The sequence below is a fragment of the Astatotilapia calliptera genome, chromosome 6 (assembly GCF_964374335.1).
Source record: "Astatotilapia calliptera chromosome 6, fAstCal68.1, whole genome shotgun sequence".
Lineage (NCBI taxonomy): Eukaryota > Metazoa > Chordata > Actinopteri > Cichliformes > Cichlidae > Astatotilapia > Astatotilapia calliptera.
In genome coordinates, this window is record NC_137427.1 from 10175744 (window position 1) to 10203038 (window position 27295).

Consider the following 27295-nt stretch of genomic DNA (forward strand, 5'->3'; position numbering starts at 1 on the left):
AATATATTTGGTTTAGACTCTTTCTGATTAGCATGCTGTTAAACAACACATGAACAACAATTCAACAGTTTTAAAATATGTTGAGTAAGCAAATAAGGCTTCCAGTTCAAATGAATCCTAGAATATTTGAGTTATAAATAAATATACAAAGATGTTAATGGATGTACCTCATCGAGGTATACACACTATTACATAATGATGCATTTCTTGATGCCTAATTACAAAAAACAACAACAACAAACACAAAAACACTTTTTCGCTCTGCAATCACACTCCCTAAGCACTTCCGGGATCGATTTGCCCTGCATGAATCACGTGAGACGTGACTCTCCATTCAACGGCTCTGGTCTAGCCGTAAAGTGCAATGCTCGTTGCTATTGGAGACGCAATATAGGAAGTAAATTCCACTGTCTGCGAATCTTGTTTTGGGAACTCGAAAAGAAGGCAGAAATATATCTGTCACGGTAGATCTGGTCTGCTGTTCCTCATTTGGATCCGATTTTAACCGTCGACCCGTGTGGCTGTAACGCTAACGTTTAACTCCGTTAATCTAAGCAGGTAAACAGCCCGTGTGAAGCTGTGGGTCTAGCTATTAGCTGGCATAAATATAGAAGCTAACTGCATATTAGATCATAGAAGTTGTTTGATTTATTACGCCACATTGCCCTTGAGGCTGATAGTGAAGTGTACCGACTCAGGTGTACTAAGTAATCATTATTTATGTATATTTTACTCCAAGGAGTCAGAGTTGTACTTGTTTTAACTTTATTCTATATCTATTGGTTTCCCTTTTGGGGTAATTTACTGTCATCCTGTTTGTGCGTTCACTTTTAGGTATTAAAAGTCAATGAGTCGCAGTCGCAACCCACCTCCTCGGGGTCAAGGGGCGGCCCGAGCCAAACAGGTAATTACCCTCCCTGTCTGATAACTGTAAACTTTACGTGTGGCAAGCAGGCAGGACTCTGAAGCCGTTTCTCCTATCTGTCTGTCTGTGTCACAGATGGGGCTGCTCCTTGACCTGTCTCCGGATGGCGGCATGGATGATGAGGGAAATGATGATGAGCTGGAGGCAGAGTTGCTCAATCTGGTGGGAGGAAGGAAGGAAGGAAGAGCACAAGGGAAGAAAGGTGATGGGAGAGGTGAGGATGACACACTTCTGGCACATTAAGCCTTCTTTCTTTCTCATTCATGTGCTAATGTTTAAACTGACCTTTTCCTTATATCACAAAGAGCAGTTGACATTATGTTCATATGTTTGCCTCTTCTGTTCAGCTCCTGTTCCCATGGCTGAAATTGAGCGAATGGCAGCTCTGTGTATGAAAGATATAGATGATGACGACATGGGGGACGATGATTTGGATGATGAAGATCTGTTGGTAATGGACACAAACAGACACAAACGTAAGCGTTTCAGGGACTAAACAGTTAACTGACATTTTCCTTTCTGCACATAGGCAGAACTGAATGATGTTTTGGAGGATGATGAGGAGCATACTCCTGCTCCAACTCCACCTGCCGCTACACCAACAGCTCCTAAAACTAGTGTCGCCTCACACCCCTCACCTCCTGCTGCTCCCAGTGGTGCAACTGGGTTGGAGTCACGGCTCCTCGAGCGTATTGAAATGTATCAGACTGCCATTTCCAACGCCAAGGCTGCAGGCGAGACTAGCAAAGTTCGAAGATATGAACGCGGGCTGAAGGTAAAGCAAATAGGCAGAAACGCATCTTATAGGATGTGAAGTCTTGTGTACATACTTTTGTCTTTATTTAGAGTCTTCAAGTTTTCATTTACTGCTCAGATCAAGCTTTATGTTTATGGGTTTTTTTCTTCCACCTTAGACTCTACAGTCCATGCTAACATCTGCCAAGAAAGGAAAACCAGTCAATGAAGAAGAGATGCCTCCACCTGTTGCTCTCGGCGGAAAGTCGGATTCCCCAGCCCAGCCTGAAGTGGTTAAAGAACGAGAGGTGCCCAAGCCTGTGCTGGTCCCTCCCCCTCCCACCAATCAGAAACCTCTGAGGGAAGCTGACCCGACACCTCTGAACACTAAGCCAACGCGTTTGATCCCTCCCCAAAAGCAAGCTGCTGCCATGACTCCGGAAACACCTGCCATCTCTCCCCTCACACCCAGCCAGCCTAATGCTCATCACTCAGGTAAACACATTATGTGAATTATACTGTTTATTAGAAGAGTATAAAAGTAAATACACGGTCATAGTGCAAGTTAATCAGATTAGCATCGTACTCAAAAGAATTGAATAATATTTGGTCATTTAAATAACTGCACTAAACAACATTGCATAAAAGATTAATTTGCGTTGTTTTTCTTTCCTTCTGCAGATCTTTACTTCTGTTTCAGTTTGAGAGAAGCTTTCTTTCCTTTATTAAGATTAAAATACATGTGGGATTTTTTTCACTTCTGATCAGACAGTACATTTTCTCTAGCTTCTGTTATCGACGACACCTTTTTAATAAATGCCTCACAATGTGATCTCACAGCAAAACGGTTCTTGGTTCAGATCCCCTGGTCAGTGGCTTTTCTGCGCGCAGTTTGCATGAATGCTTTTGTCTCCTTGCTAACACCGTCAGACATACAGTACATGCTTAGTTAATGAGTGACTCTAAACTGGCTGTAGGTGTGGATGACAGTGTGTTGTCTATCTCTTCGAGTTAGCCCTGTGAGTGCACCACTCTACCTCTCAGTCCTGTAGCAGCTGGGATAGGTTTTAGCTCTTCCATGACCCTTATTTTGATAAGCGGTTAAAGAGATCGATGGACGCTTAACTGACAACATACATTATAATTTATGCTGCTCTGACAAGTAGCGTGTCTGCTAACTAAATGTTACTGTAATGCTCGCCCTCACATGACTATGTCTTCTTCACGCAGAGGCGAAACAGGCAGTGTTGACCAGACAGAGGGATTATAAGATGGCTGCCATACACGCCAAACAGAGCGGCAACATTGACCAGGCCAAACAGCACTACCTCACTGCCAAGGTAACACAGCTGATGTCAGCCAGGGCTTTGGAGTAAGAGTGTGTGTGTGGTTGTAGTGTGAGGATTTTTCATAGTTTGTTTTAACAACGCTGCTCTTGATTTATGCAGAACTTCGATGTGATACTGGAGGCACTGGACCGGGGCGAACCAGTAGACCTGAGCTCACTGCCTCCTCCACCTGGTCAGTGGTTAAAGGAGAATGTTAGTTTTAAATGCTCATTCATGCACTCACTATAGTGCTAACAGTTTCCTTTAATAAAATTAAATTAATGCCCATTTAAATAAAATAATTTTGCTTAAAAAACGTCCAGTTTATAAGCTCCACTCTAACACACGTCATCTGTACTTAATTGAGTTATGTTATGTATGTTCATGTCACATATTTGTTTCTGCACATGTGCCAGAGTCTCACTCAGATGTTGCTTGTTCTCTGGCTGGTCTTGTTGAGGCACAGTAAAAATTGAGAAACTGTAAGAACATTAGCGCCAATCACACAAGCATCATTTAAAACATTTTTATATTTATTCAGCTGCAAAGTGCTTTCCAAGTAATGGAGATGTAAAAGAGTTTCAGAGACTAATTCACAACAAAAACTATAAAAACAACTCTGATGATTAAGGACTGTATATTAAAAAAATCTGTTTCACTGTAATACTTGAGAGCAAGAGTTACATCATCAAGTCTTTGGATAAAGTTCAATCGTATATTTTTTGGTCCAGAAACTTCTCGGCCACGGCCTCTATATTGTACCAAAAAACGGTCTTGGATTTGATAATCATGTTCAAACGGGGTTTAATGTGTACTTCATAATTAGTTACAATCATAACCTGTGTCCACTTCTCCACCGTCTGCAGGAGACGTAATAACAGAGCAAAGTGCGCCTCCTCAGTCTTCTTCTAAACCTGACCCCCCTGCTGCTCCTGCTGCTCCTGCGCCCTCCCAGGTGGCCACTGCGGGTAAGATTCCAGGAGTCCCAGTCCTTCACTTTAACCAAAAAGTGTGATGAAGTGATTTTAAATAAAAAAAAGTCATGTTAAAATAATAATGTACGTTACTGTGTGTTTGTGCCTTCTGAAGATCTGCCTGCTCCCAAAAGTTTGGCTGAAGCCCTGCAGCAGAGGTTGGATATATACAAGTCAGCAGCAGAGGGAGCTAAGAGCAAAGGGGACGATCGCAAGGCCCGGATGCATCAGCGCATTATGAAGGTACACAACACAAATATTGTGGCACATGTGTTTGCTTGTTTTTTCCAAATAAACTCTATGCTCAGTGAAACTAAAAGAAACAAGATATTAAAACATTTTTAGCTGTTACAGCTTCTTTTTTTTAAAAACTAATTCCTCGATTTTGTGCTTGGATTGGAATGGAAATGGTTTTGTGTGCTTTCATATGTTAGATTTCAATATATATATATATATATATATATATATATATATATATATATATATATATATATATATATATATATATATATATATATATATATATATATATATATATATATATATATATATATGTCTATGTCTTGCAAAACTTGAGTGAAGGAAACGGTTTCCAGGGCCTAATCCGTGGATCGACTTCCTTCGAGGCGTGGACGTCTATCAGCAGAGAATGTACCTTCACCTATCAGCAGAGAATGTCCCTTAGTCTGTAACACAGTCAAATATATTCTCAAGCAATATTCAAGCATGCCATTCAGCGTGTTAGTACGAGCTCGGGAGCAGCTTGGGAGAACAAGAAAACAGAGACTGCTTTAGATTGTCTTCCCAAAGTGACTCAACTTTATTCACAAGTACAACAGTTTATATAGAGGGTAAAATTCATGAGACAGCAGATTTATCAGTTTAAACCAGTACAGACCAAGATAAGGGAGCGTCTTCCTGCCCTTGGGTGAAGAAGCATCCTTTGTGTAGTTTATTAGTTCAGCTACAATTGTGATTATCTCAGCGACATATTTTCAAGGCACAAAACGAAGAGTTCTTTCATTAGTGAAATCTGAAACAAACCATTTGGCCTTCAACAGGCGTCTAAAAGATTAAGAAACTAATGTAGCTGAGGGAGTGATCTCTGTGGTATTTCAACCTTGTACCAGCCTGTGATTCTCACACATCAATTCTTGGGTCAAAGAGAAAAATAACTAAAACAAAGGGGCCTTATTGAATGACAGAGTTTTCCTGCATAATGTCACTATAAAACAATATCCAGTAAATGCTACCATGGTACTAAAATACCTAATATTGAGTAATATTAATTACTTAATGTTCACTCTTAACAGCAATATCAGGACGCCATCAAAGCTCACAAAGCTGGCCGACCTGTTAACTTATCTGATCTACCCGTGCCACCAGGTAAGTTTTGAGTTCATGTGTGTCTTGAGATTTTGATGTCTTGAGTTGATGTGTAAGGCTTCTTCGTGTGTGTGTGTGTGTGTGTGTGTGTGTGTGTGCGTGATTTTTGTTATTTGCTCCAGGTTGTCCACCGCTTCAGGGCACAGAGGGTGGTCAGCAGAACTTCATGGGTGTCCTGGAAACAGCAATGAAAATAGCAAACCAGGATGCAGACGCAGAAGATGAGGAAGAGGATGGGCACGAAGAAGCTGCCAAGGTAAAAAGAAGAATGGGGGGAAAAAACAAATTCAGGGACTGCCAAATGGCCAAATTGTGTTTTTTGCAGCCAAGAAATCTGATTGTTTTTGCACCAAGCCAAAAAAAAAAGCTTTATTGTCTCCCATAATAGCTTCTGCAACTTCTATGGCAGATTATTCAGTCATTGTTTTCTCAACTGCACCTTCTGCCTATTGCATCATTTTTGGGCTTGTTAACAAGTTTATTAATAGCCGTAATAATTTACACAAACGCTTTAAGGTAAATCAGTTTATTCACACACAAACTCACAGATGTATTAAGCTGTATTTTGTGACCTTGAAATCTGTTCTTGTGTTCATTTCATTTGCTATTGATCCTAACCTCTGCAGGCTGTGGTGCGTCCACCTGTCCAGAAAGCAAAGTCTCCAGCTCCTCAGGCTCCTGCAGGCTCCTCAACTCCGAAACTGGGAGCTAAAGGTGAGTTTCAAATGTGGGTGTGTGTAAGAGGGGCATGTGCATGTGTCATGCGCGATGTTTGAGTGTTACACAACACTGAAGTGTTGTCATACTGCAAACCTTATGGCCCATTTATGCTCACCGTTCTCGCTCTCACAAAAGGCGCTATATGAAAAAAGTGACTGAGCAATATTAGATTTCATTGTGACCTGGTCTCAGTCCTGAACTTACCTGCATGTGCAAAAGAAGACGAGGGCACTAATTTTGCTGTTGCCAAGCAGTAAACATGGAGGACACCTGAGTCAGTGTTTACACTTTTGTCTGTGTGCAGTAGAAGTCAGCAAACTTGCGACTGGACAAAGAAGACGAGGGTAAAGCGAGACAACACTTCACTTTTGGTTTTTTGTACTGCAGTGGCTGCTAAGTCTTTACAGAGGTGTATGCAGCTGGAGCCAGGAGTGGATCGTGATGCAAATGGCTTCAGTAAAACAAATTTCATCCAAAAAGTTCAGGATGTAAAAATGACACTTATTTCAAGCAAGTGATGAATCAATTTTTACTGTTCAGACTGCGAAGAGAATCAGACCTGTATCTGATTCAGCACCACACACTGTTCAACCCAATATGTGACATAAACAATGTGTGGTCAAGAAGTGAGTCACAGATAAGCTGAAATAAACTTTTTCTAACGGTGTGAACGTGGTATACAGTAAGTTTCGCTTATTTTTGTCTTAATTATCCTTGTAGCCCAGCAGCAATTGGATTTCCTGTTGCTAAGGCGACAAGCTTTCATGCGTGCGGCACTGCGCTCCAAAAATATGAAGGTAATCTTTTGACTTCCCAGCTTTTCTTTGTTTTTGTTTTAGATGCATACAGTGCCATCTTTACAGTTATGCAGATGTTTTTAGCACAGCTGCCTTTGATGTTATTGGAATTCCAAACCTTTGTTGTATTTTTCATTGATGCATCTGTTGCTGCGTTTGTAGGACATGACAGGAGCAGCACAGCACCTCAGACATGCCAAAGGACTGGACGCCATGATCACTGCTGCAAAGTCTGGCCTGCCAGTTGACATCACCAAGGTTATAAATACATTTTCAATATATTAGTAATCACTGCTTGCCCTACGGTAGCTAGGATAGGTTCTAGCACCCCCACGACCCTGAATAGGAGGTGGATCGGTAATACTCAGGATAATCTTGATCAAGGGTGTCAAATTTAGTTTCACTAGAGCCACACTGGGAAATAAGAGTCATGTTGACTGTGAGACATCTGTAGTTTGTCAGGCTTTGATGGTCATGTAACCTGCATATACCACATAGCCTCATCAAACCTCACAGAAACTCTCAACTAGTCAACACAAAAAGCTGCACAGCCATTCTGATTAGTTTTACAACAAGCAGATGACTCATAACAACCTGTTTCATAAGCTTGAATATGATGGGCACTCACAATAAATGGCATATTTACACGTATTTGGAAAAGGCTCTCATAGCTCATTTTACTGGCTGGGATGTGACAATATAGTGGCAGCATTGGGGGAAAATGTTTTTTAATTTATTCTTTTTTAATTTAAAACATTTTTTTGTTCATGTGGTTTACCTGTACCCTACAGCAGCGGTCCCCAACCGTTTTTGCGCCACGGACCGGTTTATGCCCGACAATATTTTCATGGACCGGCCTTTAAGGTGTCGCGGATAAATACAACAAAATAAAACTAGTACCGGTACCGAAAAAATAAGATTTATTCATAACACACGTGAAAAGACCCAGGAAAATCGAGTTAACGATAAAAACAATAACAAAATAACGCTGAAAACCGATAAAAACCCTGAAAACTATACATTTCACACCTGAGCCTCAACTCTCGCGGCCTGGTACCAAATGACTCATGGACCGGTACCAGTCCGAGGCCCGGGGGTTGGGGACCGCTGCCCTACAGCATAACCTTCTGGCGTGAACTTGACTAAGCACACACTAATCACATAGCTTGAAAAGTCAGTTTTTGCCTGTAGTTACATGCGTCTTTTCAACTCGCCAACATTTTGCCTCCATACCCAGCTTGTGGTTCCATGTCTCTGCTGGGAAAGAAAATACTGCACATTTATATTCTTTAAAAACACCAATTATCTCACAGTGAATGGAAACGCAGGCCTGTCTTAACACTTGATGAAGAAACTCTGTCTCACACCTCTGTTAAAGTTGGCTTTGTGTGCGCTTCTTTGTTTGCTGGTTGGTTAGCTTGCAGGTGCTCTTCCCTTTTTAGTTTGGCATGTCCACTGGGCGCGTCACTGTGCATACCTCAGCTACAAGTAAACAGGAAAAATTTACTAAAAACCTGAAATAATACACAGACTGGTTGTATCATGCTAAAATAATTTATATTAAACGAGTTGTGTGTGTGTGTGTGTGTGTGTGTGTGTGTGTGTGTGTGTGTTTGCTGCTATACAGGTTGTCACGGCAGCAGGAGCTGAATGTGTGAGGTGTGTTAACACAATGTGACGGAAATAGAAGATGATAGGAAGGAAACACGGGGTGAAATCAAAACACCTGGTCTCACCTCCTGTGTGTGTGTGTGTGTGTGTGTGTGTGTGTGCGCACGCCTGTGTGTGCGCGCACGCCTGTGTGTGTGTGTGTGTGTGTGTGTGTGTGTGTGTGTGTGTGTGTGTGTGTGCGCGCACGCCTCTGTGTGTGTGTGCGCGCACGCATATTTTCAGCATCATTACACTATTCATATTTCATATCTGTGCCAGTTGTCCCATAAGATTTTGATTTATTTTTGCCTCACTTTTATTTGACTTCTCTGCATATAACTCACTATAACTTATTTATTTCTCAGTGTGTCCCCTCATGTGTTAACCAAGAATATTATGCTTGTGCTTCTGTTTGTTTGTCACACAAGTGTAAAAACAGACAGAGAGGAAACGAAGTAACAGCTGATTAGAGTTCGATCCAAGTTGGACATGCGGTTTTCAAAGCTGTGTTGTAACTCATAACAGAATATTTGTATTAAATCAGTTACATTTGTATTTGAATGGGTCCTGGTAACTTTCTAATTGTCTTTATTATTATTTGTTTGTTTCTATTTCTCCTTTACAACAGATTCCCAGTCTTCCAGTAAGTGAAGAAGACTACACCCTGGCTCGTTCCCGTACCTCTCCTTCTTCTCGTACCACGAGTGAGCAGTACCATAACCTCATGGATCACTTGAAAAAGCAGTACGAGGTTAAGATGCACCTTTCCCTCATCTTTATGCTACATTTTATCTGAAAAAGCACCTTCTTGACGTCCACCTTACATACTGATGTTAATGTCATGTGTTAGTTACGGTTATTAGTTACGAAATGTTCATACATATTGTGATTGTGATTCTTAAACAGACAAATAACAGTTGTTCTTTATTTTGTTGTCCTCGCCTACGGTATGTTCTCTCTCTCACACACACAACACGCCCTCTTTTGTTCTCTCTCCATGAACAGAAATGTCTGGGCCTCTCCCAGCAATTCACAAACACGGGAAACGTGGCCGAGGCTTTAAAGTAAGAAACTTTTTTTTGTTTTAGTTTTATAACCGTGGGATTTTTTTTTTTGCAGTCATGTTGGAGCTTAACATTGAAAAGATCACTGTTTACATCAAAGGCATCAACACCAACTTCTAGAACAGATCTGGTTGTGATCACATTAAGTATAAATTCACCTTTTCACAAAATTTCAATAAAATCTGAAATACAGAGAAAGGGTTTTATGACTCAGATTAATGTAGTTTTTTTTTTCATTTTAATGAATGTCTGTAATAAATCTAACTGAGAACTTCTGTAATTCTTAATTATATTGTCAGCATGCACACAGTGATTTTAGCTATCTTTATATATGATGTACCTCTTTATAATATTTGTAGTTTTCTTCAAATATTTTGACATTTAACCTTTGAGAATTGTACTTTAAAACTTTTTCTTATCTTCAGAGGGTTTGTCCTGCTTCCTCATTTTTCTGGCATGGTTTGAAAAATCTTGTCCTGTCCTAGAAAATTAGGATTTATTTTTACAGATGATGCACAGAGTGTTTTGTAATCGCGGATTTTCAAATGCAGTGATATATGTGTTTGTCTCAGGAAATAGAGCTGTTCAGCTGTGCAGTTATTAGAGATGGACCGATCCGATATTACGTATCGGTATCGGTCCGATACTGACCTAAATTACTGGATCGGATATCGGAGAAAAATAAAAAATGTAATCCGATCCATTAAATATCACGAAAGCACCTCGCAAAACGATTAGTTATGTCTATAACTTCTGTTCCCTGAAGGAGAGGAACGAGGTACAACACATAAGTATGGGATATCACGCCCTCGCGTGTCCTGGCTGAAGAAACCTTTATTCACGCCTTTACGGCAGATGACGTGTGATGACACGCGCAAGGCCCCGCCCGCACATATAGCCGCTGCCATCACCGTCATCCCTCAGTTCGATAGCCGCTCTTCACCGAGCCAACTGCTCAGTGGGGCCACCCTGTGTTGTACCTCGTTCCTCTCCTTCAGGGAACAGAAGTTATAGACATAACTAATCGTTCCCTTTCAGTCGATTCACTCGGTACAACACATAAGCACGGGACCTATATACACGCCCCGCAGAGCAGCCACCGAACCGGAACGGGACCACCACATCCTTAGTGAGTGGTAGACCCAGCAGAAAGGACAGCATGAGCCACCGAAGGGGCTGTAACGTCCAACCGATAAAACCGCACAAAAGTGTGCGGCGACGCCCAATTAGCCGCTGCACAAATATCAGCCACAGGCACCCCTCTAAAAAGAGCCCATGAGGTCGCCATCCCCCTGGTGGAATGAGCTCCCACCCCGTGGGGCAACGCAAAACCTCCGGTGCTGTATGCCAGCGAGATAGCCTCTACAATCCAGTGGGACAGCCTCTGTCTGGACAGAGCTCTACCTCTATTTGGATTAGCGAAGCAGACAAACAACTGGTCACACAAACGCACATCCCGAGTGCGCTCAATGTAGGTGCGTAGCGCACGCACCGGACAAAGAGAATGCACCCTCCTCTGCTCCTCAGATTCAAAAGGAGGGGAGCAAAAGCTCAGCAACTCAAACTCCATTGAACTATAAGACGCAGGCATGACCTTGGGAAGATAGGCGGCATTCGGACGCAATACGACCTTGCGGCCATCAGGAGAAAACTGTGTGCAGGCAGGATGCACAGACAGCGCATGAAGGTCCCCCACTCGCTTCGCCGAGGCCAAAGCGAGAAGTAATGCGGTCTTATACGAAAGAAGTTTCATATCTACCGACTCAACGGGTTCAAACGGAGGGCCACAAAGGGCCTCCAGCACCAAAGACAAGTCCCAAGCCGGGACACTGGACTTAAGCACGGGCCTCAGCCGGCGAACCCCTTTCAGAAAACGCACGGCGAGGGGATGCGCACCTGGTGTCACCCCGTCAAAACCGATATGACAAGCAGATATAGCCGCTAAATAAACCTTGATCGTCGAAAACGAAAGGCCTTTATCCAACAGCTCCTGCAGGAATGTCAAAACATCCACAATAGAGCACTGAAATGGGAGAGTGTGGCGGTCCTGGCACCATCGCTCGAAGGCTCGCCATTTGTAAGCGTACAAGCCTCTAGTAGACGAGGCCCTGGCGCTCTGAATCGTCGCTACCACACTAGGCGGCAGACCCTTAGCAACCAAGTTTAACCTCTCAGCAGGTAAGCATGAAGGTGCCACAGATCCGGGCGCGGATGAAACACTTCCCCCCCCGCCTGAGAGAGGAGATCCCTGCGGAGAGGAAGCTGCCAAGGACTTGCTGCAAGCAGGCTGATTATTTCTGCATACCACGACTTCGCGGGCCACCAAGGGGCCACCAGGATCAGAGAGAGGGAATGCCGACGCACCCTCTCCAGAATTGGAGATATCATTTCCACTGGGGGAAATGCATACAGGAGCACGTCTGGCCATTGGTGCGCTAGCGCGTCCAAGCCCAAGGGTGCATCGTGGTCGATTATGGAGAAGTACAGGGGGCAGTGAGCATTCACCCTGGAAGCAAAAAGATCCATTTGCGCCTCGCCAAATAGATCCCAAATCTGAGCCACCATTGAAGGGTGTAACCTCCATTCTCTCACCAGAGGACCCTCCCTGGAGAGAAGGTCCGGCCCCAGGTTCAGGTGGCCCGGGACATGGGTGGCTCTTAGAGTCAGAAAATGAACACTGCACCATAACAGCAGAGAGCGAGACAGCTGCAACAGGGGAAGAGAGCGTGTTCCTCCCTGCCTGTTTATATAAGACACCACTGTTGAATTGTCCGTCCTGACTAAGACATGCTGGCCCTGCAGGACTGGACGGAAACGCTTTAGAGCTAAGAACACTGCTAACAGCTCTAAGTGGTTGATGTGCAGCTGGCGCTGAGCCGCGGACCAGATCCCTCTCACCGACGCACCCTCGCACAGCGCTCCCCACCCACTTAGGGAAGCATCTGTGGACACCACCTTGCGAAACAACACCCTCCCAATCCGAGAGCCCTGGTGCAGTAGCCCGGGCTCCCTCCAAGGACGGAGAGCTAGCATGCAAGACGCAGTTACCGGCAGCCTCCTCCGGAGGTGACGTGAAGCACACAAACGGTGAGAGAGAGTCCAGCGTTGAAACGCTCTCATTTTCAACAGCCCAAGCGGCACTACGGCGATCATAGATGCCATCATGCCCAACAAGCGCAATATCGTCTGGAAACGCAGTCTGCGTCCCCGCTGAAATTGAGCGAGGCAGCGATGAAACGCGGCCACTCTGTGCTCTGACAACCGTGCGCGGCTGGAAAGAGAGCATATTTCCAGACCGAGAAAAGCGATCTGTTGACCTGGGATTAGCGAGCTCTTCTGAAAGTTCACAGAGAACCCCAGTGTCTGAATGTGTGACAGAACCCGCGACAGCTGCGTCTCCGCCTGTTCTCTGGAGCAAGCCACGAGAGCCCAGTCGTCCAGGTAGGCCAAGATGCGGATGCCCCTCTTCCTGAGGGGCGCTAGCGCTGCCTCGGCACATTTCGTAAAGGTGCGGGGAGCGAGCGACAGCCCGAACGGCAGCACTAGGTATTCGTAGGCTACGCCCTCGAATGCAAACCTCAGAAACTGCCTGTGTTTCGGGTGTATAGCGACATGAAAATAAGCATCTGTTAGATCGATTGTCGCAAACCAATCTCCCGGGCCGACTGCACTCAGGAGCTGTCTGAGCGTTAGCATCTTGAACCTGTACGTTCGCAGGTACGTGTTCAAGACTCGCAGGTCGAGGATGGGACGAAGCCCTCCCCCTTTCTTCGGAATGACAAAATAACGGCTGTACCAACCTTTGTCCGTCTCCGAAGCGGGGACCACCCGTATTGCTCTCTTCTGTAATAGCGCCTGTATTTCCTCTCTGAGTACCAAGGCTGCCTCGGGGTTGACAATCGTGTTCACGACTCTTTGGAAACGAGGCGGCTTGACCCGGAACTGCAACCGGTAACCCATGGCAACGGTTTGCAGCACCCACGGAGAGGGGGCGCAAGCGCGCCACTGAGGGAAGTGAGCAGCCAGCCGACTGGCCTGCAGCACTGACGGCGGGGCGCCGTCGCCCCCCAGTGTGTCTGCAGGGGACTGCATCCCCTGCCTGACCTGGCTCATTTCGCCTGCAGGTTGAGCATTTGAGATTGTTTGAGAGTAAACAACACTCTTTATTGATTGCAACATGGGAACATGTACATTTATACATTTTGTTGGGTGCACCTTTTCCGGGGCATAACAATGAAAAACAGCGGGAACACTCGATGTGGTCGCTTGAACATTCAACACATCTGAACCGTGTGCAGGGGTTATGTGCTTGGGAGACCGCGATAGGGAAGTGCAGCGCCTTCTGGGGCTGACAACCTGAACAGAACTTAAGCGGCACCTCTTGTGCGGCAACAGAGGGGTAAGAGCAGCGTCTCCCTGCTGCCGGATCCCTTCCCCACTCGCAATCACAGCTAGGAGGGCTGAGGCTTCTTCCTCCTGGGCGTCGGGTCCCGTCGGGGGCCCGGGGGAGGGCCTTTGCCCCAGGCCGACTGGCGTGGAGCTCGGGCCGGAGTACGTGCTCTCGCCGGCGGCCCTCCCACTCCAGCAGTGGGCGCCGGTCTCTTGCCAGCTGTCAGAGGAGCGGCGGGCCTGTGAGAGCTAGCAGTGGGCTGGGGCTGGCGTCTGGGGATGATGTCGCGCAGAGCTTCCGTCTGCTTCTTCCTCAGATCGAATCTAGCCTGAATGGCTTCAAGTGAATGTCCGAATAACCCAGCCGCAGACACTGGTGCGTCCAGATACACAGCTCTGTCTCTATCAGGGACGTCGGAGAGGGTCAGCCACAGGTGCCTCTGCGCCACCACTGTCGAAGCCATCCCTCTGCCCAGGGAGAGCGCTGCACAGCGAGACGCACGGAGGATGTAATCCGTGGTGACTCTAACCTCGTTAAGAAGAGGTGACAGCGGGCTGTCCTCCGGAACCAGCGATCCAAGCTCCGCCAGGCACATTGCTTGGTACGTCTGGAGCATGGTGACGGAGCTCATGGCTCGAGCGGTGCCGGCCTGAGCCCGATAAATCTTCTCCAGCTGCGAGGCCGAGAATCTGCAGTGCTTGGACGGCAGAGTTGCGGGGCCACCGACACCATGGTTATGGGACGGGGCCAGATAAGCAGCCAGAGACGGCTCCATAGGGGGTGGGTTAGCTAAACCAGCTCCCTCGGCGCCGTCCAATTCCATGTACTGTCCATAGCCGGGCACAGTGACGCGGGTAGACAGAGGTTTGTCCCATGACGCTGTTAGCTCGCAGAGAAAGTCTGGGAACATGGGGAGGCAGTTTTTGGCCGTTGCGGGCTCCGGTGGAAGGAAAAAACCCGCAAACCGCGACGGCTTCCGAGCTGGTGGAGGAGAGGGCCAGTCCACCTGCAGCTTCTCAGCGGCACGGCGAAACAGGGAGAAAAGAGAGGTGTCATCGTGGCCGACCGGCGCAGCAGCGGCGGCATATTGGGTCGACAATGAGCTCTCCTGCTCATCCTCCGACAAACCATGGATGTCCAGGCCGATGTCCAGCACGTCATCGTCTTCCTGGGGAGCGCTGGCGGGCTTCAACCCAGGCTGAAGCCCGTCAGCGCTCCTGCATGGTTCCGGTCCGTCATCGGCTAACCCGTCAACGTATTCCATGTGGTCAGCCCAGCTAATCGCGGGGACATCGACCTGAAAATTTTCGTCTTCGGACTCGGACGAAGCCGGGGCTCCAGACTCGGAAAGAAGAGGGTCATGCCGTGCGACAGCCGAGCGTCCCAGCACTCTTTCCACAAACGTCACCCGTCTTTCCAGGGTCGAGCGTCGGAGCTGGCGACAAAATGCACAAGCTTCGGGCTCCGTCAACGCTCTCCTAGCGTGGACGATCCCCAGGCAGACAGGGCAGGCATCGTGCTGGTCGCTGTCGTGCAAAGAGAAACCACATCCCTGAGGACAGGGGCGAACAGAAGATTTCTGCTTTGCTCGCTTCGGTTTGGAGTCCATTCCCAAAACGCAAAGCGAAACGCTGCACAAGAAAAACTTGAAAATAGCGCTCCGCGGGCAGCCTACGCACCAGCTGGGCGGTGGAGGCTAACACCAACAGGGGCAGTTAAGCTAGGTTCAAGTTGGCAGACAACGGAGCTAACTAGCAGTAGCTAGCTAGCCCAACTCAGCAGAGGTGTTCTCAGCGAGGTGAAGAGCGTAAGAACTGAGGGATGACGGTGATGGCAGCGGCTATATGTGCGGGCGGGGCCTTGCGCGTGTCATCACACGTCATCTGCCGTAAAGGCGTGAATAAAGGTTTCTTCAGCCAGGACACGCGAGGGCGTGATATCCCATACTTATGTGTTGTACCGAGTGAATCGACTGAAAGGGAACTTGCAACACGCCGTAACTCACCTCAGAACGTATGCATCACGTGATAGAGCAGCTGTGGCATGCAGGACCTGTCAGTGGTCTGGATTGCATGTGGAGCTTCGCTAGCAACCTGGCGTTTCATCTCCGACAAAGTTATCCCCGAGAGAAGTAAAGCAAGTGTGTAAGTCCATCGCTGAATGTTTGTAAAGCATTCCGTTAAGCTTAACAAGCGACTGCCTCTCGCTCTCCGGCTGCTACTTCAATCATGAAACTGCTTAAATCAGCTGATCGGCTTTTCTGTCGCGAGTCGTTTGTTTTTGGTCCACTTTGCGCCAGAAAGAGCAAACCAGCGGCTGAACAACAGCAGCACGTTTAAGCTTGATAAGCTGTTGTTAGAATTTATTTAATATTACTTTCTACACCAGGATCTTTTTCTACGTAGCTGACGGCTGGTAACTGTGCAGGGGCGGATCTAGCAAAGTTTAGCCAGGGGGGCCGATAGGGCATTAACTGGGAAAAGGGGGCACAAAGACATACTTTTCTTTCTTATTCTCATTTAAAATGTCTAGCTTTTAATAAATAATTATCTGACACCCAAAGTTTTAATTTGATGTAAAATGAATAGAAGTCAATTACTGTACATAGTGACTATTAAGTCTAATATATATACCCTAGTAAGCTATAGTACTTTTTACTTTGGGAAGGTACCATCTGTGCAGTCTGCAATTTTGTTGAAGAAAGATGTTGAATCTATTTAATATTTCTTGAAAAATAATTGATTTCTGTGCATTTTTTTCACACTGCATCAAATTAAGGTTGATTACGTCGATTAAGCATCATGAGGTGGAGCGTGAGGGGTGGTTCCCTATTTTTTATTTATTTATTTTTGTTGTTGCTGGGAGTTGGAACCCTATTAGTTAGGTTGCTTAATATTTACGCTAAGTACTCTTTAAAATACCAGAATAGGGAGGATGGTGTAAGTCTAAGTTTATTAGATTGATCAGTATTGCTGAACTATGAAATATTTTTTTTGTATACAGGTATAACAGAATAGCTTTAGTGTAGTTGTTTTAAACTTGAGTATGAACTTGCAGACTTGCAAAATGCAGCAAGATATTTTAAAAAACAGTTTTGTTGATTAAAAAACACTATATCGGATTCATATCGGTATCGGCAGATATCCAAATTTATGATATCGGTATCGGTATCGGACATAAAAAAGTGGTATCGTGCCATCTCTAGCAGTTATTAAACTTGTTGTATTTCAGTACCAGGCGAGACCAAGATGTGTGTAGACGTGTAGACACGAAAATGCATAAAAATGACAAAATCAAACTAAAAGAAAAATGTTTTTTGTCACACAGATCTAAAAATCATGACTCTGTCTCTCACCCAGGTCTGAGAAGTTACTTGAGGAGACCATGAAGTACATAGAGATTCTAAAGAGCGCCTACACAAAGGGTCATCCAGTCCCCAAGTGCCGCACCGAGGAGAGAACCTTCAACTCTATCAAGTCAGTAGCAAACATTCAGAATACAGATTCATTCATAATAAACACCATCGCAAGTCGCTCAGTTTGTCTGTTGGTCCATCACTTTGGTCCAGAAGGATTTCTGTAAATCTTTCGTGGTCTCCTCCGGCCAAACGTTACCTGATTTTTCTTCTAGTCATAGTTCTGCTGCGCTCTGTCAACATTATCCTTATTTTACTTAACTATCAAATTTTCAGATCAGTTTATATCTTAGTAACATCCTGACTGGAGATCAAGTCACTTCAACAGCGTTATCAAAATTAGAAAAGAAAAAACTAACCAGCTCTGTAGTCGGATTAGATTCGTTAGATTATATAATTTGTGTTTTGGTTATTTTTTTTAAATGGTTGATTTAAGCCATGTTTTTAATTAATTTTTAAGGCAGATGTATTTGACAAATGACAAATACATCTGCCTTAAAAACCTAATACAAATCAGCCTGCAGTATAATGGCCAACATGATGTTAATTAATGTAATTCATCCATCCAGAGGACGCCTATGATAAAGACTACTAATCATCTGTATAACTTTTTGTTACTCATCTTGTGGCATTATGTCAGTGCCTGCAGAAAAAGGAAAATCTGTCAGTCAGTCAATTAAGCCGCGGTTCATCAAACTGTCACTTTTATTGTGTATTTTTTAAAACGTTATAATCAAGATGTTTTGACTCTATGAGGATTGTCCTTTATATTTAATTTTCTACTCGTACATGAGCTGTTTAATTTTGAAAGCAAATGATTGAACATTAAAGGTAGTGCTTTTCCTGACTGGATTGATGGATGACTCAGAGTGACTCATTGTGACTCACTCTGCCTCTGCTCCAGTGTCATACGGAGCTAACAGCTAAGCGACTGTGGCGGTGACTCATTCATCAGTTAATTGTTTGCCTCTCCGTGATGCTGACTGATGCTGACTTTTGAAGCTGTTTCTGAATGGTGTTTTTTATGTTTGTTTGTTTGTTGTTGTTGTTTTGCTCCGCAGGATCAACCCCAACCTGACACTCAATGACCTGATACTGTACGTCACCCGAGGCATCAACCTCCCAGCTCCCTCTGGTATTGAAGTCATCCCCATCTTTGAAATTACCAGGCAGTAATCTGTCAGATCGCTGTGCACTGACACCTAGCTTCTCTCTCTCCACAGGTGTCTCTGCTAATGATCTGGATGCCAGTGTAAAATTTGAGTTTCCTTTTCCCAGCGCGGTGAGAATCTTTCACATTCACTCGCTGTGGACGTTTCAGTCCGTGTATTTACATATGTGCGTTAATGAATTCTGTGTGTGTGTAGGAGGAGGCTCAGAGGGACAAAACCAACACAGTAAAGAACACCAGCAGTCCAGAGTTTAAAGAGACTTTCAGACTCAACATCAACCGCGGCCACAGGGCCTTTAAACGAGTCATACAATCCAAGGGAATCAAGTTTGAAATCATCCACAAGGGGTAAAACGCAGCAGCTTCAGTAGAAAAAAAGAGAATATGCTTCCATATCGGTGTGTTTTGTTTGTTTTTTTTCCCCTCGTTGTAGCTTCTGTAAATTGTATTCTCTGCTGTGTTTACAGAGGCCTGTTTAAGAATGACAAAGTACTGGGAACTGCTCAGCTGAAGCTAGAAGGTCTAGAAAATCACTGTGAAATCAGAGAGATCTTAGAGGTGAGTGTTGATTACGCGTGCGCGCACCCACACATGTTCAGAGGCGGTTTAACTGCGCGCGTTTGTTTTTTGTAGGTGATGGATGGACGTAAAACTACAGGCGGAAAGCTGGAGGTGAGGGTGAAGATCAGAGAGCCTCTGTCAGGCGTCGAGTTGCATCCAGTGAAGGAGAAGTGGCTGACTCTCGAACCAGTCTCCACGCCGACAGAGAAACAAAAGGAACGGGTGAGTAGTGTTATCAATTAAACTGACCCGCCTTTGTCTTTGGACTGAAACACGTCCAGCTCAAGCAGGGACGTACACAAGACTTCTATGTGTGATGCAAACTGTGCAAAACACTGAGCCAAAGTGCTGCCTCACAAACTGGATGTTCATATCTGTCAGAGCAGAAGTGTGAAGTCAGCCAGTATAAACAAAGTGTTTGGTGGCTGATCAAATAGTGTCTGAAACCACATCTATTTTAAAACTGGTGATCTACCAGTAACATCCCACTTCACGCAGCGATTTTAAGTCTTAGAGTGTACAAGATTTTAGCGTCTTCGCGAGTTCTCTTTATTCTTCACGCAATTACTTTATGAACTCAAGTGCTAGTGGTTCTTTGGCACAGGAGAAACTGGCAAACTCTTGAATCCATACTGCTGCATAATGTTTAGTCAATGAGTGGAAACACCGTTATAGCCTTTCAGGAAAAATGGAGACTACAGCGATATCTTTATCTGAACAATTGTCGTGTTTCGCTGCTTTCTGAGAAACAGTTTTCACACGTGAATTTCAGACAGTTTCAAAAGAATCACAGTTTTACTTTCTCACATGGAAAAAAAAAACAGAAAATTGGATTCTTTCAAAATATAGACCGTTCTATGCAGTTCAAGTCATAGAGCTGCCTGGGTAGAATTACAGAAGCCAGGATGCATGATCACATAAATGCAGCAGATACATGGAGTGGAAATGCAAGAAATATATTTGAAAAGCACAAAATAGGGAAAAAATGGCTGTGATGGAAGTAGTTTATTAAACATGGCTCCACAAAAGAAGGAAAACAAACAAGAAGCATGTACTTTCCTCAAATTATTGCTTTTTGTTATTAGTTGTTTTACTTGCGTAATTTTTTTCAACCAGGTTGTTTGAGGTGCGACTGGCGCTGTTGTAATTACATTAGCTCATTGTGTCATCTTCTGCTGCGATGATTCAATGAGGCCTGACTTGAGTGTTAATACATTCGTGTGCTTTTTGTAAAGTATATGCTGCATTTAAATAGAAATGACAAACAGCCTTGCTTTAAAACTCACTCAAACTCTCGGCTTTAGGCATCTTTTTTCCTTCTTCGTGTTTGGGTGTCTTACTGATGCTTACTGACTTTTTTTTAGTCAGCCAGGCTTCTTTACTGATTTTAATTCATTCTGTATCGTTTTTTTATTTTTTTTTTAGGACAATTAATGTTTATTCTATTTTATTTGAGTACACTGCCTTGCTACCACTTATCTGTGAAAAGCAGTTTTAAATAAATGATGCTTATTTATTGATGTTTTGCATCTACACATATATTCTTACCCATGGTTTAAACTGCAATCTATTTCACGAACAATTACAAACAAAGTTGAAACAGAATAGTGACAAAGATTTGAATTTAAACACTCTGAGCGTGCTGGAAAGCAAATCGTCAGTCCAGTAGCTGTACCAGCTTTTAGTCTTTCCCACTGTCAGTAGCCAGAAGAAGCAAAAAGCATTGCTCACATCGTAGCAGACTGCAGGCTTTTCACTCACATTAAGTGCGGCCAGTACCTTTTAGATGTGTTTGGACTGCAAACTTGTTGTGTGTAAACCAGCCTGCTAGTCAGATTACGGGTAAATAAAGGTAGGCATTACAAAAACTAGCAATGCACAAGTCAAATAACCTGATTTTCATAAACCTGGGTGAAAATGAGTCAGTTGCCCAAGAAATCTAAGAAATGCTCTGGTCTGCTTGTTTAGGCTCCATCTCCTCAGTCCAAACCGAGACATGGAGGAAACGGCAGAAGCAGCTCTGATCAGCCTGCATCTCCTCGGTCTAAACCGAAACACGAGGCGAGCAGCAGGAGCGGTCACTCCAGCAGCTCCCCTCCACAGTACAAACTCCACAGCTTCAGCCTCCTCAACTACGACAAGGAGCGGCTGGAGAGGAAGGTAGTACTGCGTGTTCATGCGGCCCGAGTCGACCCACAACGTGCACTTCACTGATGCTTACAATGGCCCGAAGGCGCCAAGGTCTCGTCACTCATTACGCTTGTCTCTCAGATTACAGAGTACAGAAAGAACAAGCGGGAAACCCCGTCTGACCTCATCCATCAGCACCAAGAGGTCACACACCGACTGCAGTGGCAGAAAGCACAGCTGGAACGAGCCTCTCCTGCCATGCTCACAGGTAACACACACATCTCTTACTTTTGAACATGTGCTTTTACCCCTCCCTAAAATCTTAGCCTGACTCCGTTTTGGAACAACTTGACCGAGACAGGAAAGTCTTTCGTCAACAGCATCTATGTAGAGCAGTCCAGGTCCTCAAAGTACTGGCTGATAGCAGCACACAGCTCCATCACAAGTCCATCACTGGGATCACCACTACAGCCTAGAATTGTTTCAGCTAAATGGAACAGTTTTTGTCATTTCTGCTCTGTATACCACAATATTAGATATTAGATTCAGATTCAGTTGCTGCTTTTTTGTGAGTCTTTGCATTCACAAACTATTTAATAACTGAAAAGCTCCTTTAGGTTAGACTGTCCCATTATTTTTTTTGCCTTGCGTTTCATTATTCGTTTGCACTGTGAAGTGAAGTCGGATCAGTTTTGCAGCATTTGGCTGAATCTGAGCAGCACCCTGTGCACTTCAGAATTGATCTTGCAAAACTCCAAATCTAACTTTTAAATTATTACATTGATGAACATCGGGTTATGGATGCAACAACATCTCTGCATCTTCTTTTTTGTCAGGCAGGTTTTGTGGCAGCTTTAATTTTTGCAGTAATTCAGTCTGATAGATGCATCAAATTGGCACTCAAGTCATAAATTGAGGATCCCCTCTGCGGAGAAAGTAAAAGTTGTTTTATTATTAAGGATTATTTAAGGTTTCCTGCTGCTGTCACTGTCTCTGCATCTCAGAGAAACTCTACCTGCATTTGGCAGTGTCCCTCAGAGTGGTTGGTTGGTCGGTTAGTTGGTTAGTTGTGGGCTTTGCTGTCCTTGCTGCTGCTGTGTCAGTCTCTTGATGTGTGTGATTGTGCTGCCACTCCACAGATCCTGTGGTGGAGGCTGCTGCATCGAGGGGCCATGAGTGGCCCTTGCGTGCAACTTTACCCAAAGCACAGGCAGAAACGAGCTGTTTTATGGTTACTGGTTTATTTGTTCTAAATCTACTGAGGAAAGCAAACACAGGACTCACTGGCTGAAGATGAAAAGAGAATTAGCTTTGAGTAACGAGACGTCTCCGTATAACTGTCCATCTCAAGAGTACATAGGTGGCAGTGCTTCCTTACTGGCTTGCAGTTGTAGCTGAAGAACAGACTCACTGCTCACAGAAAAGCTTATGAACAAAATACTATACAATGTTAAAAAAAAAACAACAAAGAATGCATAAATAACAAATGCAGCATAACTATTTCTCAATATGGGATTTGAAAAAAAATCTAAAAATCAGTATGATGGCAAAAACTGAGCCTAAATCCCAGGTCGGGATGAACCGTTTCCCCATCACTTCTTTCTGTTTTCTCGCAAAAAATTCATTCTGTTTAAGATGATGATGATAACGAATCATGTAACTCACTTTTTCCTTCACCACATGTGCAGAATATGAAAACGTGCTGCAACGCTTCGTTCAAGGACTTTCTGAGTCTGTGAAAAAATACTCCAGCCAAGGAAACCGGGTGAGTGCAGGGTCAGGGTATGGACAGGTGTGTGTGTGTGTGTGTGTGTGTGTGTGTGTGTGTGTGTGTGTGTGTGTGTGTGTGTGTGTGTGTGTGTGTGTGTGTGTGTGTGTGTGTTTTAGTGTGAAAATTTTTTTTTATTCTCCTTATATAGGACGCTGCCAAGGATGCACTGGGCAGGTTGAAGATGGTTGAGAATGAGGTAAGGCTTGCTGTTGTGTAATTGTCATGTGTATATAAAAGCAGTTTGTTCAGTGTGTTTACACCTTCTCTCTGCTCCAGCTGGAATCGCTGAAGAGGAAACGCACTGGATGAGAGCAGAATAAGGAGTGGAGCCTTGGCTGGAGTACTGTTTTCTCTCTCTCTCTCTCTTTCTCTCATACACACTCATATACCAAACGCTACAGTGGGTACAATAAGTACCTTTAGCATGATTCAGTGCTGCAAAACAACTGCATGAGCTAAACTGCTAATTCAGTCAGTTGTTCCTTTAGCTTGTGTCATATGTGGTTAGTTACCTGCCACAATAACCTAACAAACGGCTGCAGCCGCCAAGCAGACGGCAATTAAAAACACATCCAAATGTGTAAAGAGGGAGATGCATTTGCACTTAAACAAGACAAACACTACAGGAAACTGCTTCTAAAGAATGGCTTTACAGACTTTGCTGGTATTCTATTTTGTTTTGGGTTTTTTTTGTTTTTTTCCCAACGTTCCTGTGACAATTCTTGATGAAGTAATCTGCCAGAAGACTTGACGTTTTACATTCGGCACCGGCTTTTGGTGTCTACAGATGACCAAAAATATGTGTGTGTGAAGGTGCGTGTGTGTGTTTGTCCACGCACTCTTAGGTGTGTTTAACCAGTGAACTAGAGGGGTTTTTTTTACCTTTTTCCCTGTATTTTATGTGTGTAATGAGCTTAATCTAATCTGTCTGCTCCAGTGTTCACAGATTACAGTAATCTGCTCCGTTTGGAGTGCTGTGATACGGGAATAAAAGAAAAAAAAAAAACAACAAAAAAAATGGGGCTTCGGGGTGCAGCAGCCTACATCCCATGATAAGGGATTAGTGTTTATGTCACCAAAGAGGCGACTACATCAGACGTAGAGTCGCCTCTGGGGGCTGGGAAGAGGGGTTTTAACAGCCTGCCATGAATGTGGTAGAAGCTTAGCCTCGCTAAGAGATTGCTGCGTCTTCATCAGCTGTTTCTTCTTTGTCGTCTTCGTCATCTTATTTTCCTCGCACCCATTCCTTTCAAGATTATTCTTGATTAATAGGCTGCCCTACTCATAATCTATTTAAACTCTTAAACAATATGAAGCCCGCTGTGCTGTCACTTAGTTTAAAACAGTTTAGAGCTGCTGCGTCAGAGTGCTTTTTTCCCCCACAGATTGTGGTGGATGCAAAAACAGAATTTGTCCCATTGAGCTCTCCAGTGGCAGCACAGTGGATACTGAAAAATCTAACCACAGGAAGGCGGCCCTATAAGTGTCAGTATGGCTGGGTAATTGCTCATTTCTGTCTCAGTTCTCCCACAGACACCTATGTCATCATCATCTTCCTCTCTGCCTTCCCTTCTTTTTGGAGAATAAAGTCAAGCGGACAAAATACAGATAAAACCACTTAAACTTTGACACGCTGACAAAGTTGAGGTGGGCAGATTGCAATGATCAGAATGATTTGCCACAACACCACAAGATGTACAAAAAAAAAAAAATCCGACAAATGTGGGCTGCCATGTGGGCAGATGTTTGGTGTGCTAATCTGACAATAGCTCCTGTTGCACGTTGATTGCATCCAGCCGGGATGTAGCAGACTACTTTAAGTGAGCCTTATTGTGCGTTTTGTGTTTGAATCCTCAATATTAACGATGTCTGGTAACTCCAGTTAATAGTTTTTTGGTCATGTGACACGTCAGATAATCATGTGTTCACGCTAATCCACTCACTGCTTCACTCCATTAGCAAATAATCCCGGTTAAAGTTGGCCTTCCACTGTGTGGTGACCCTTATGTAACACCCGTTGCCCCACTTTTTCTTTTTTTTTTTAATCAACAGAGGACATCTTTTGACTCTTTGTAAATGTTATGCTGATTTTGATCATCTCATATTATTTTGTAGATAGATCGTAGCATTAGAACATCAGATTGGAGTATTAAACATGGCTTCAAATCTTTAAACGTGCTCCCTTTCCTTCTAGGTGATCGTTTGTGTCTTATTTAAATCTTTGTACGGCACAGACTATAATCTTGAACGCTCCTAAAACTCGAGCTCGAGCCAAGCAGGTCTGGATTAATGTCAATGATGCATTTATGCAGCAGTGTAGTTTAAGTACAAATTTATTTGTAAAGCTTTGGGCATTAAGAAAGATTTAAATAGTGAATCAGCGGATTACTCAACTTGAGCAAATTTGAAGGTTCTGCTAATGGTTTTCATACTGTACGCAGGGCAGAGCCAAGGGGTGAACACAGCTGAAAGTCTGAACCACCTCTCTGTCCGGACCTTACACTCAGCTGTAAATCTGTTAGAGGGGCTATGCATGTAAAACTGGAGTAAACATGTGCCTGTTTGTTTCAGCAGAACCATTTTCTTTGACAATCAGCAGAGGGTTACATAAAAAAACAAAATTCTTAAAGTCCTTATGGTGGACCTCTATACTTCCTTGTATAAGTTAATCATGAAACTGAATGACCAATATTTGGAGATCAGTTTCTGGGTCGCCGGAAGTAATGGCCTCATGTTAGCAACACACACAGAAAGGAAAGAAGCCCCCAATTACTGCTTATAACTTTAAAACAAAGGGACTAGTATTTAATTTTAATGTTCCCGTGTTCTGTTTTGTTTTTCCTGTGGATGAAACGCAAAGCTGAATGAATTATTTGAAAACAGAACATCTGTCCCAGGAGTGGGGTTCACAGAAAGACCAGCTCTAATGGAAAATAGTGAGTTGGACTAAAACAACAACAACACAAAGATGTCGTTCCGATTAAAAGAAAAACATCTGAGTGTGACCGTGTAGCAGCTGCATGTTTGAGCCTGCACAAAAAGTGCAACTGCACACCGCCACCCCCATCCCCGCCTAGACCACACCCACTTTTTTCCTTTTCTTTTAAATCCAGAGCTGTAACCCCACGTCACCCCAAACACACAAACGCACTCCTGCCACATCACCCCACTCCCCAAATAACCTTGCGGCCTCTGAGGCTGACCTGTTGTCGTAGCAACGAGCTCATCAGCATTCAGTGTGGTAGGTGGATGGTCAGGACCCGGGTGGAGGGACATATTGTTAGTTTGTCCTGCTGGTGACTCACACTCCGTTTCTGCATATACAACACACCACAACACACACACTCCTGCTCACTCTCTTTTCATACGATTGTTTGGCTGTCTGTCTTTATCCTGTTATTGATTTCATTTAAAAAAGTTTGGTCTAAGTTTTGTTATTTTTTTGTTTTTACTACTTTCTTCCCGATGAGTTGGGTAAATGTATCCATTTATTGTTGAAGCTGACATCTTTTAAAAAATTTGCTAAGTCACGTAAGGGCAATCATTATAAATGTAATATTTATATTTGGTAAATATGGCATAATATGCTCTGTCTCTTTTTTTTTAAGTGAATGTCTTGATGATTGATGCAGTTTAAAATGGGAATGTATGACGGCCTGATTCTTGAGGCTTTATTATCTTATGTATGAGGTTGGTGTTGACACGAATAAAGTGGTGAAACCGCAGTGAGTTTGTGTCATTATTAAGTCTACTATAGGTAAGTATAACACTAAAACACATGAAATGTAATAAAGCTAACTAAAATAAAATATAAATGCAGTTTTTGTTTTGTCAAGAACACCCAGCCCGAGGGAGTGTTGATGCATGTGTTTGGTAAGGATGTCTACTTAACTCTGAGGGTTTGTATAAAAACTAAACCTAAGAAATGTCAAATGATGACAACTACACTGAAAGAATGAGAAGAAAAACATCCCAGAAACCAGCTGAACAAAAACGAAAGAACAATTAAGAAACACATGTTTGAAACCACATTTGAGTATTGAGAATAAATTAAGCAGGGGTCAGTTTGCCCTTCCACATGGAAGACTTGGTTTAATTAATTTGAATTTTCTCTGCATCAGAAGAGGATGCAAATGTATTTATGTAAAGAAAAACACAAAAATCAGGCACCCGTTGACGATTCAACACGTAGTGGAATATTTCACTTATGCTTTCACTCCTTAGCAAGCACACTTTATCTCTCTGCAAACAGCAGAGTCTTTAGTGGCTTTTACTCAA

The 27295-nt window shown here is 44.0% G+C and overlaps 1 protein-coding gene across 2 annotated transcripts; it reads left to right on the forward strand.

Moving 5' to 3' along the window:
- The first annotated feature begins 333 nt into the window (after positions 1–333).
- cc2d1a (coiled-coil and C2 domain containing 1A) lies at positions 334–26742 on the forward strand. 2 transcript variants are annotated; one of them, XM_026170172.2, is made up of 28 exons: positions 334–558; positions 835–904; positions 1001–1139; positions 1273–1376; positions 1455–1700; positions 1840–2155; positions 2891–3000; positions 3109–3181; positions 3855–3956; positions 4078–4205; positions 5276–5348; positions 5471–5604; positions 5975–6062; positions 6789–6865; positions 7028–7123; positions 9144–9266; positions 9521–9579; positions 17329–17445; positions 18446–18519; positions 18608–18666; positions 18752–18903; positions 19023–19113; positions 19189–19338; positions 21085–21276; positions 21388–21514; positions 22935–23011; positions 23166–23213; positions 23294–26742. In XM_026170172.2, exons 2-28 carry the CDS (start codon positions 848–850, stop codon positions 23324–23326), a joined length of 3045 nt encoding a protein of 1014 aa, XP_026025957.2. In that variant the 5' UTR covers positions 334–558; positions 835–847; the 3' UTR covers positions 23327–26742. The 2 variants fall into 2 exon arrangements, with proteins under 2 accessions (XP_026025957.2, XP_080158854.1); XM_080302728.1 differs by having other exon boundaries at positions 19189–19330; positions 21083–21276.
- Positions 26743–27295: the final 553 nt, after the last annotated feature.